The sequence below is a fragment of the Notothenia rossii genome (genome assembly GCF_949606895.1).
Source record: "Notothenia rossii genome assembly, chromosome: 9".
NCBI classification, from domain to species: Eukaryota; Metazoa; Chordata; class Actinopteri; order Perciformes; family Nototheniidae; genus Notothenia; species Notothenia rossii.
Window position 1 is genome coordinate 80,568,014 of NC_136907.1, and position 12,867 is coordinate 80,580,880.

Genomic DNA, 12,867 nt, shown 5'->3' on the forward strand with positions numbered 1-12,867 from the left:
ATCAGCAGGAGAGGACTCTTTAAAGTAGAGACACTACATACTGATATACACCTGAACATCAGCAGGAGAGAACTCTTTAAAGTAGAGAGACTACATACTGATATACACCTGAACATCAGCAGGAGAGGACTCTTTAAAGTAGAGACACTACATACTGATATACACCTGAACATGAGCAGGAGAGGACTCTTTAAAGTAGAGACACTACATACTGATATACACCTGAACATCAGCAGGAGAGGACTCTTTAAAGTAGAGAGACTACATACTGATATACACCTGAACATCAGCAGGAGAGGACTCTTTAAAGTAGAGACACTACATACTGATATACACCTGAACATCAGCAGGAGAGGACTCTTTAAAGTAGAGACACTACATACTGATATACACCTGAACATCAGCAGGAGAGGACTCTTTAAAGTAGAGAGACTACATACTGATATACACCTGAATATCAGCAGGAGAGGACTCTTTAAAGTAGAGACACTACATACTGATATACACCTGAACATCAGCAGGAGAGGACTCTTTAAAGTAGAGACACTACATACTGATATACAGCTGAACATCAGCAGGAGAGGACTCTTTAAAGTAGAGACACTACATACTGATATACACCTGAACATCAGCAGGAGAGGACTCTTTAAAGTAGAGACACTACATACTGATATACACCTGAACATCAGCAGGAGAGGACTCTTTAAAGTAGAGACACTACATACTGATATACACCTGAACATCAGCAGGAGAGGACTCTTTAAAGTAGAGACACTACATACTGATATACACCTGAACATCAGCAGGAGAGGACTCTTTAAAGTAGAGACACTACATACTGATATACAGCTGAACATCAGCAGGAGAGGACTCTTTAAAGTAGAGACACTACATACTGATATACACCTGAACATCAGCAGGAGAGGACTCTTTAAAGTAGAGACACTACATACTGATATACACCTGAACATCAGCAGGAGAGGACTCTTTAAAGTAGAGACACTACATACTGATATACACCTGAACATCAGCATTACATTACATTGCATTTAGCTGACGCTTTTATCCAAAGCGACTTACAATAAGTGCATTCGACCAGGAAGATACAACCTTTAAGAAAACAGAATCATATAAGTACATCAGGTTTCATAGAGCCAAACATTTCAAGTGCTACTCAACTGGCATTTAGAAAGCCAGCCCTTTATTAGTATATAAGTGCTTTGTTAGTAATTTTATCGCTCGAAGTGGAGTCTAAAGAGATGAGTTTTCAGTTTGCGTCGGAAGATGTGTAAGCTATCTGCTGTCCTGATTTCAATGGGGAGCTCATTCCACCATTTTGGAGCCAGGATAGCAAACCCACGTGTTTTTGCTGACGGGAACTTGGGTCCCCCTCGCAGTGCGGGTGCAGCGAGCTGTTTGGCTGATGCAGAGCGGAGTGCACGTGCTGGGGTGTACGGTTTAACCATGTCCTGGATGTAGGAAGGGCCAGATCCATTCGCAGCATGGTACGCAAGTACCAGTGTCTTGAAGTGGATTCTAGCAGTTACTGGAAGCCAGTGAAGGGAGCGGAGGAGCGGTGTGGTGTGGGAGAATTTGGGAAGGTTGAAGACCAGACGAGCCGCTGCATTCTGGATGAGCTGCAGAGGTCGGATGGCACATGCAGGTAGACCAGCCAGGAGGGAGTTGCAGTAGTCTAGGCGTGAGATGACGAGAGCCTGGACCAGAATCTGCGCTGATGTCTGGGTCAGCTGGGGACGTATCCTCCTGATGTTGTAAAGCGTGTATCTGCAGCAGCGGGTTGTAGCAGCGATGTTTGCAGTGAAGGACAGTTTGTTATCTAGGACCACACCCAGATTCCTTGCAGTCTGAGTCGGGGAAACAACAGAGGTGCCGATGTTGATTGTTAGGTCAAGAGTGGGACAATCTTTTCCCGGAAGGAAGAGCAGTTCAGTCTTGTCAAGGTTGAGCTTGAGGTGATGAGCAGACATCCACCGAGAGATGTCTGCTAGGCAAGCAGAGATGCGTGCGACGACCTGGGTCTCTGAGCGGGGAGAACTCTTTAAAGTAGAGAGACTACATACTGATATACACATGAACATCAGCAGGAGAGGACTCTTTAAAGTAGAGACACTACATACTGATATACACCTGAACATGAGCAGGAGAGGACTCTTTAAAGTAGAGACACTACATACTGATATACACCTGAACATCAGCAGGAGAGGACTCTTTAAAGTAGAGAGACTACATACTGATATACACCTGAACATCAGCAGGAGAGGACTCTTTAAAGTAGAGACACTACATACTGATATACACCTGAACATCAGCAGGAGAGGACTCTTTAAAGTAGAGACACTACATACTGATATACACCTGAACATCAGCAGGAGAGGACTCTTTAAAGTAGAGAGACTACATACTGATATACACCTGAATATCAGCAGGAGAGGACTCTTTAAAGTAGAGACACTACATACTGATATACACCTGAACATCAGCAGGAGAGGACTCTTTAAAGTAGAGACACTACATACTGATATACACCTGAACATCAGCAGGAGAGGACTCTTTAAAGTAGAGACACTACATACTGATATACACCTGAACATCAGCAGGAGAGGACTCTTTAAAGTAGAGACACTACATACTGATATACACCTGAACATCAGCAGGAGAGGACTCTTTAAAGTAGAGACACTACATACTTATATACACCTGAACATCAGGAGAGGACTCTTTAAAATAGAGACTCTACATACTTATATACACCTGAACATCAGCAGGAGAGGACTCTTTAAAGTAGAGACACTACATACTGATATACACCTGAACATCAGCAGGAGAGGACTCTTTAAAGTAGAGAGACTACATACTGATATACACCTGAATATCAGCAGGAGAGGACTCTTTAAAGTAGAGACACTACATACTGATATACACCTGAACATCAGCAGGAGAGGACTCTTTAAAGTAGAGACACTACATACTGATATACACCTGAACATCAGCAGGAGAGGACTCTTTAAAGTAGAGACACTACATACTGATATACACCTGAACATCAGCAGGAGAGGACTCTTTAAAGTAGAGACACTACATACTGATATACACCTGAACATCAGCAGGATAGGACTCTTTAAAGTAGAGACACTACATACTGATATACACCTGAACATCAGCAGGAGAGGACTCTTTAAAGTAGAGACACTACATACTGATATACACCTGAACATCAGCAGGAGAGGACTCTTTAAAGTAGAGACACTACCTACTGATATACACCTGAACATCAGCAGGAGAGGACTCTTTAAAGTAGAGACACTACATACTGATATACACCTGAACATCAGCAGGAGAGGACTCTTTAAAGTAGAGACACTACATACTTATATACACCTGAACATCAGGAGGAGAGGACTCTTTAAAGTAGAGACTCTACATACTTATATACACCTGAAGATCAGCAGGAGAGGACTCTTTAAAGTAGAGACACTACATACTGATATACACCTGAACATCAGCAGGAGAGGACTCTTTAAAGTAGAGAGACTACATACTGATATACACCTGAATATCAGCAGGAGAGGACTCTTTAAAGTAGAGACACTACATACTGATATACACCTGAACATCAGCAGGAGAGGACTCTTTAAAGTAGAGACACTACATACTGATATACACCTGAACATCAGCAGGAGAGGACTCTTTAAAGTAGAGACACTACATACTGATATACACCTGAACATCAGCAGGAGAGGACTCTTTAAAGTAGAGACACTACATACTGATATACACCTGAACATCAGCAGGAGAGGACTCTTTAAAGTAGAGACACTACATACTTATATACACCTGAACATCAGGAGGAGAGGACTCTTTAAAGTAGAGACTCTACATACTTATATACACCTGAACATCAGCAGGAGAGGACTCTTTAAAGTAGAGACACTACATACTGATATACACCTGAACATCAGCAGGAGAGGACTCTTTAAAGTAGAGAGACTACATACTGATATACACCTGAATATCAGCAGGAGAGGACTCTTTAAAGTAGAGACACTACATACTGATATACACCTGAACATCAGCAGGAGAGGACTCTTTAAAGTAGAGACACTACATACTGATATACACCTGAACATCAGCAGGAGAGGACTCTTTAAAGTAGAGAGACTACATACTGATATACACCTGAATATCAGCAGGAGAGGACTCTTTAAAGTAGAGACACTACATACTGATATACACCTGAACATCAGCAGGAGAGGACTCTTTAAAGTAGAGACACTACATACTGATATACACCTGAACATCAGCAGGAGAGGACTCTTTAAAGTAGAGACACTACATACTGATATACACCTGAACATCAGCAGGAGAGGACTCTTTAAAGTAGAGACACTACATACTGATATACACCTGAACATCAGCAGGAGAGGACTCTTTAAAGTAGAGACACTACATACTTATATACACCTGAACATCAGGAGAGGACTCTTTAAAATAGAGACTCTACATACTTATATACACCTGAACATCAGCAGGAGAGGACTCTTTAAAGTAGAGACACTACATACTGATATACACCTGAACATCAGCAGGAGAGGACTCTTTAAAGTAGAGAGACTACATACTGATATACACCTGAATATCAGCAGGAGAGGACTCTTTAAAGTAGAGACACTACATACTGATATACACCTGAACATCAGCAGGAGAGGACTCTTTAAAGTAGAGACACTACATACTGATATACACCTGAACATCAGCAGGAGAGGACTCTTTATAGTAGAGACACTACATACTGATATACACCTGAACATCAGCAGGAGAGGACTCTTTAAAGTAGAGACACTACATACTGATATACACCTGAACATCAGCAGGAGAGGACTCTTTAAAGTAGAGACACTACATACTGATATACACCTGAACATCAGCAGGAGAGGACTCTTTAAAGTAGAGACACTACATACTGATATACACCTGAACATCAGCAGGAGAGGACTCTTTAAAGTAGAGACACTACATACTGATATACACCTGAACATCAGCAGGAGAGGACTCTTTAAAGTAGAGACACTACATACTTATATACACCTGAACATCAGGAGGAGAGGACTCTTTAAAGTAGAGACTCTACATCAGGGGTACTCAAATACAAATCTTAAAGGTCCAACATTTTTTTTTCAATAAGACAAAGGTCCGTTTATTACGGTCATTCAAACTTTTAAACAATTACAACAAGATTCTTAACACGAGGTTGCAAAAACAAAAATAATCTGTATGCAGCAGTTTTCCTTGTTATTGTGTCTGTGCTCGATCCCTCAGGGTCGCAGTGTAAGAGCTGCAGTTATGAATAAAGGCAGCCGCACCTTCTTTCATTCAGCATTCCCATTATTGCTTTATAAATGTCTTGCCCCCTTGAGTGTCCACTGAGGTTCGTCAGGCCCAACATCTTCAACAAACCCCCCCTTTGCCTCATCATAAAAACTCACAAACACCAGCAACTGAGCATTGTCAGTGGACTCATCCACAGCTAAGGAAATGCACTGTGCTTTTTGTATTCCATCACAAAGCTGATTCATCAAATCACCAGCCAGTATTTATGTTCTTCTGGTTGCTGTGGAATCTGAGAGGGGGATTTGCTTGACCTGTTATTTCCTCTTTTAGTTTGCCTTCACACATGGTCTCCATCACTTCAGTCATGCATTATTTTATACTTCAGTTATGATCCAGTGGAAAGCCCTTACGTGCTGGCCTAGTTCAATCAAAGAGGTTACTTTCTTTTGGCTGGGCAGTGTAGTTTTACACACCGTCTTATTTGACTTTCTCAGGACTTGAAACTGTTTTTTGGGGGCAGACCCCCACAAAGAAAAACATATATTTACACACGTAAGGTCATCATCTTAACAGTTTTGTATGCTCATCCGTGAGCAGAGCATCAAGTTGACATGTCTTTTACAGCTGAATGCGGCGATTACCATCTTGTTCAGCAAAACGCCTCACACACTGATTAAGATCAACAGCTTTAGTGCGTTTTGATTCAATGCTGAGTACAGCCAACCTGACAGGCTCTTCTCTGTCATTGCAGACCGCAAATACCTCATTCCTTCAGTACTTGGGTCCGAATGCTTCTCGTTTTGCGCCGTACCGTTCAAATGAAATCGCCGCCTATCATATTTCCAAGCTCGCGCCAGGGCCGGGGGAGGGGTTACAAGGCGTGCGTCTTGTGCTGCATTCACTTGTACTCGGACATTAGAGACTTTCTCTCCGATGAGCCACAACTTTTCTTTCAAAACAAAGCTGCCAACTGGGGTGGCAGCTGGGGTGGCAAGGCCTATTTTGAGGGTAGCAGTTGCCCCCCCATGCCACCCCAGTAGGTGAAACTAGGCTACTAGAGCTCTACAGTACAGATGCAACTAGATGAGCTGTTAACTCTCTGACTTTTTTTTTTTAAACACACGCATTTTTCCCACCCGCATTCCGCGAAGACCCGCCCTACTGTGCCTCTGATTCGCAGACTGTTGGTGGGGGAAAACAACTCTGACGGGATGCTGAATGGGATTGGACCAATGTGTTGACAGACACACACAGACAGTGGAACAGTCGGACATGCAGAGCGCTGTTTGTTGTTGGACACAGCGGAACATTTTGACTCGTTGCGTTGTGGCGATGTCTCGCATATGAAAAGTATAATTTGCTCAGAGTCCAGAGACAGTTGTGGTTCGGTCCGGATCCGGACCGGAGTCCGGACTTTGAGGATGCCTGCTCTACATACTTATATACACCTGAACATCAGCAGGAGAGGACTCTTTAAAGTAGAGACACTACATACTGATATACACCTGAACATCAGCAGGAGAGGACTCTTTAAAGTAGAGACTCTACATACTTATATACACCTGAACATCAGCAGGAGAGGACTCTTTAAAGTAGAGACACTACATACTGATATACACCTGAACATCAGCAGGAGAGGACTCTTTAAAGTAGAGAGACTACATACTGATATACACCTGAATATCAGCAGGAGAGGACTCTTTAAAGTAGAGACACTACATACTGATATACACCTGAACATCAGCAGGAGAGGACTCTTTAAAGTAGAGACACTACATACTGATATACACCTGAACATCAGCAGGAGAGGACTCTTTAAAGTAGAGACACTATATACTGATATACACCTGAACATCAGCAGGAGAGGACTCTTTAAAGTAGAGAGACTACATACTGATATACACCTGAACATCAGCAGGAGAGGACTCTTTAAAGTAGAGAGACTATATACTGATATACACCTGAACATCAGCAGGAGAGGACTCTTTAAAGTAGAGAGACTACATACTGATATACACCTGAACATCAGCAGGAGAGGACTCTTTAAAGTAGAGAGACTACATACTGATATACACCTGAACATCAGCAGGAGAGGACTCTTTAAAGTAGAGAGATAGGGAACATTTAAATAAAACCCAGGAAAATCAACATTTTCTTAAAAATGTAAAAACTTTATTTGGCCAACATAGACATCATTAAGAACAATTAATGCTATACAATCCCTGACACTGAAGCATTAATACAAAATACAGATAAAAGATTTCCAGTCAACACTGATCAGATCAGTTTCAAATTAAACGTGAGGTTTCCTCGTATCAGTACCGTCTTCTTAAATAATCCCAAACTGCTTTCAACAAAAATCAGACATCATTACACTTTTTGGATAAAGAAATGCATCGACCACGAGGCAACTACTGTATATCTAGACTTTGGAAAAACACACATCGGGCGCAGGGCACGGGGGATCACGTTCTCTTTGGAAATTAGGATTCTTTCCCCCAAAGATATACAACGTCGATTTCAGGAAAAAAAAAAATTTTTACTCGAACAATTTTCACTTTATTTTTCTAAATTGTGAATTTTGCTTCTGAATTGAAAATTAATAATATCACATAATACGTTTATACGAAATGTTTGGTTTTTATTTTTCGGAAATTTCTTTTTTTTCTTGACATTTTTTACTTGATTTTCAGAAGAAAAAAATGTTTGGACATTTCTGTGTTGTACTTTTGGAAAATGTTGTGTGTTTGTTTGTGTGTGCTTGTGTGTGTGTGTGTGTGTGTGTGTGTTTGTGTTTGTGTGTGTGTGTGTGTGTGTGTGTTTGTGTCTGTGTGTTTGTTTTTTTGTTTGTGTGTGTTTGTGCCTGTGTGTTTGTTTGTGTGTGTGTGTGTCTGTGTGTGTTTGTGCCTGTGTGTGTCTGTCTGTCTGTCTGTCTGTCTGTCTGTCTGTCTGTCTGTCTGTCTGTCTGTCTGTCTGTCTGTCTGTGTGTGTGTGTGTGTGTGTGTGTGTGTGTGTGTGTGTGTGTGTGTGTGTGTGTGTGTGTGTGTGTGTGTGTGTGTGTGTGTGTGTGTGTGTGTGTGTGTGTGTGTGTGTGTGTGTGTGTGTGTGTGTGTGATAATGTCAGGGAATAGATCAAGTTTCTCTTCTTTTTGTTGGAAATTGAAAATGTATTTCATGGACTATATAAACTTAATAATCTTTAAGTTTTCGTTTTGTAAACGTAAAATTACAACTTTAAAGATGCAAATGGCCTCATGTCATCAAACATTCTCTGTTTAAAAAATAAAGAACATTTCCTGTTTTCTTTGTAAATGTACAACTTATTTTTCTTTTTACGAATATACCCCCCGTACCCGATCTCCATATTTATCTAGTTTGACCAAAAAAGCACATTTTACCTCTTTTTCTTGCATCATGAAATAAAAAACAGCTTGATTTTCAATCGAGAGTAAACAAAACAACATTTGAGGGTAAACAGAAATATGAGCTACAGGTTTGTTCAGTAGTTTTCTTGAAATTTGGACCACAACACTTTTTATCGTTCCAGTTTCTGCTAATTCGGCTGCAACATGGTTTTGATCTGCTTGGAGGTCGCCTCGTCGTTCAGGTGTTTGGTCGTATACCTGGAGATTAATCATTCGTTAAAACACATCATGTGTCATCAAATGTGTGTCTTAAACCAATAAATACAAAAATAAATGCAAAATAAATACAAAAATAAATAAATGAATAAATTAGTAGGTACATTTATTAATAAATTAACAAAAAATAATGAATAAATAATAAAATTATAGACGAAATAAAAAATTAATAAATACAAAAATAAATACAAAAATAAATACAAAAAATAAATACAAAAATAAATATAAATAAATGACTAAATAAATGAATACATGACTAAATTAGTAAGTTAATTAATTAATACATTCATACAAAAATAATGAATAAATAATAAAAACTATAGATGAAATAGAAAATACAAAAATAAATACTAAATTAAATACTAAATAAATGACCAAATAAATGAATACATGACTAAATTAGAAGGTAAATTAATGAATAAATTGATAAAAAATAATGAATAAAAACTATAGATGAAATAGAAAAAAAAAGATAAATGTAAAAAAGAAATGTGAAATGTGTTCAGACCTGAGAGCGTTGAGTAACCCCTCCACGCTGCTGGGCGGCTGATCCTTCAGCACCCTGATGCAGCCTTTCATCTGGAAAGTATCATTCATGTTATTATCATTATAATTATACAACAATTCTTTACGTTTCTTTATTTTTTCATCATTATTATTTATTTTAATTATTGTTTGATATTGATATTTTGATATTTATAAAAACTATATATATGGAAGATGATGTTGAACATGATCAACTGGAGCAAAGAAAATGTTCATATATACACAATACTTACTAAGATTTTTAACTGTGTGTGTGTCTGTCTGTCTGTCTGTCTGTCTGTCTGTCTGTCTGTCTGTCTGTCTGTGTCTGTCTGTCTGTCTGTCTGTCTGTCTGTCTGTGTCTGTGTCTGTGTGTGTGTGTGTGTGTGTGTGTCTGTCTGTCTGTCTGTCTGTCTGTCTGTCTGTCTGTCTGTCTGTCTGTGTCTGTGTGTGTGTGTGTGTGTGTGTGTGTGTGTGTGTGTCTGTCTGTCTGTCTGTCTGTCTGTCTGTCTGTCTGTCTGTCTGTGAGTGTGTGTGTGTGTGTGTGTGTGTGTGTGTGTGTGTATGTGTGTGTGTGTGTGTGTGTGTGTGTGTGTGTGTGTGTGTGTGTGTGTGTGTGTGTGTGTGTGTGTGTTTCTGTGTTAGCGTACGTCAATATTGGAGGTCTTAATGAAGGCTCCAGCTGGGTGCACGTGGTCGTACAAGATGATGACGCCCACCATCACACGGAGGCAGAACAGCACCGTCTCTTCACTGGCAAAACGAGTGCGGTACTCCCTGCACACAGACACACACACACACAGACACACACACACACACACACACACACACACACACACACACACAAAAATACATTTGAATTTTTATAGTAATTTTCATTTGTATCATTATTATTATTCTATTTAATTGATATTATTATTTTTGTTAATATTATTACATGTATTATCATATTATTATCTTATTATTATGACCACACACACACACACACACACACACACACACACACACACACACACACACACACACACACACACACACACACACACACACACACACACACACACACACACACACACACACACACACACACACACACACACACACACACACACACACACACACACACACACACACAAGGACTCACGGTGTTTCCAGCATCACTTTACACACACTGGCCATCGTGCTCAGACAGTCCGTCGTGTTCTCGATCGGCAGGTCTGGGTTCTGCGGGACAATAAAGTTTTATTCAATAGAAGTGGGCTCCTAAATATCTCAGTCGTCAGGCAGAAAATATAAATCATATGTGCTTTTTTTACCTGAGGATTAAGGTGTGTGTGTGTGTGTGTGTGTGTGTGTGTGTGTGTGTGTGTGTGTGTGTGTGTGTGTGTGTGTGTGTGTGTTTGTTTATTTGTTTGTGTGTCTTTGTTTGTGTGTGTGTCTGCCTCTTTTTTCACAGGAAAATGAATTTAAACTCAATTCTTTTTGTATTTAATATTTTAAAATGATAACCAATTTTTCTTTTTTTCTTGTAGTGTTATATAGTGTTCTACTTTTCAAGAGGTCCACGAGGATATTTTTATTTATTAATTCATCATCTCACAAATATTTAAACTTTAGGAAATACTCTTGAGTTTTTGTCAACTTCCCTTCACAGAGAAATGAGGAGAGGGCGACCCCTGCAGGCCAACATGTGCATTACATTTACAATATTAGGACATGTAATAAATGTTCTTTAATCTAAAAACTACATTTCATCTTTAAATCTAAAACTTAAATAAAATGGGAAAAATTGCTCTTAGTTAATGCAAGTAATTTATTTCTATTTATTTAGCTTTTTTATAATTATTTTATTTTACTAATGTTTTTGTTCCTGACTTTTTGACAGTCCAAAACCTTTTGTGTAAATAATTTGTATTTTATTGTTTTATTCTAAATAAAATTAACAACCAAAAAGCCTAAATGCAAAGAAAAAAATACACACACACACACACACACACACACACACACACACACACACACACACACACACACACACACACACACACACACACACACACACACACACACACACACACACACACACACACACACACACACACACACACACACACACACACACACACCTCCTCCTTTACTCCCTCCTCCTCCCCCCTCCTGATGCACCTCCTTTACTCCCTCCTCCTCCCCCCTCCTGATGCACCTCCTTCACTCCCTCCTCCTCCCTCCTCCTGATGCACCTCCTTTACTCCCTCCTCCTCCCCCCTCCTGATGCACCTCCTTTACTCCCTCCTCCTCTACTGCACCTCCTCCTATATAGAACACACATGTATTGATGGACTCACATCTGAGACGAACTTTGAAGTGGCGTCACTCAACGTCTTCAGCATCGGCGTGGCGCTGGCGTAAAACAGAGACATCCGATTGGCCAGTTCGTTGTTGACCTCGTTTCCTGCGTCGGCCTGAGAACAATAAATATTTGGACGAAATCAGTAAATCTTTAGAATCTTCTTTTATCTCGTGGAAAGAAACCCCCATAGAATCCAGGAGTTTATTTGACTAACATGACGTAACGCCTCATAATGTCAGCTGTCTGCCATCATTCAAGAAACATATTATATTATACTGAATGAAATGCTACTATTATCACTTATGTTATAATATATTAAATGATATGTTATATTGTTGTTGTTGTTTACAGCCAGGTTGTTGATACGCATGCGGCTGATGGTGCGTCTGTAGTAGCTGAAGTCATTCTGGATCGCTGGGTTCGTCATCTGGAAACAACAGAAGAAGAAGAACAAGAGTTAAGCTCCTCCCACACTAACCCTCTACAGAAGAACAAGAGTTAAGCTCCTCCCACACTAACCCTCTACAGAAGAACAAGAGTTAAGCTCCTCCCACACGCACCCTCAACAGAAGAAGAATAGTTAAGCTCCTCCCACACTAACCCTCAACAGAAGAACAAGAGTTAAGCTCCTCCCACACTAACCCTCAACAGAAGAAGAAGAGTTAAACTCCTCCCACACTAACCCTCAACAGAAGAACAAGAGTTAAGCTCCTCCCACACGCACCCTCAACAGAAGAAGAAGAGTTAAGCTCCTCCCACACTAACCCTCAACACAGAAGAACGAGAGTTAAGCTCCTCCCACACTAACCCTCAACACAGAAGAACGAGAGTTAAGCTCCTCCCACACTAACCCTCAACACAGAATAACGAGAGTTAAGCTCCTCCCACACTAACCCTCAACAGAAGAACAAGAGTTAAGCTCCTCCCACACTAACCCTCAACAGAAGAAGAATAGTTAAGCTCCTCCCACAATAACCCTCAACAGAAGAACGAGAGTTAAGCTCC

At 40.2% G+C, this 12,867-nt stretch overlaps 1 protein-coding gene across 1 annotated transcript; it reads right to left on the reverse strand.

Moving 5' to 3' along the window:
• Positions 1-7,499: 7,499 nt before the first annotated feature.
• Positions 7,500-12,289, reverse strand: LOC307018675 (CYFIP-related Rac1 interactor B-like; the record flags this gene model as incomplete). The annotated part of the gene is made up of 6 exons (XM_079649028.1): positions 7,500-8,972; positions 9,499-9,569; positions 10,166-10,292; positions 10,660-10,739; positions 11,858-11,974; positions 12,212-12,289. 6 exons carry the CDS (start codon positions 12,287-12,289, stop codon positions 8,903-8,905), a joined length of 543 nt encoding a protein of 180 aa, XP_079505154.1. The 3' UTR covers positions 7,500-8,902.
• Between the last annotated feature and the right edge of the window lie 578 nt (positions 12,290-12,867).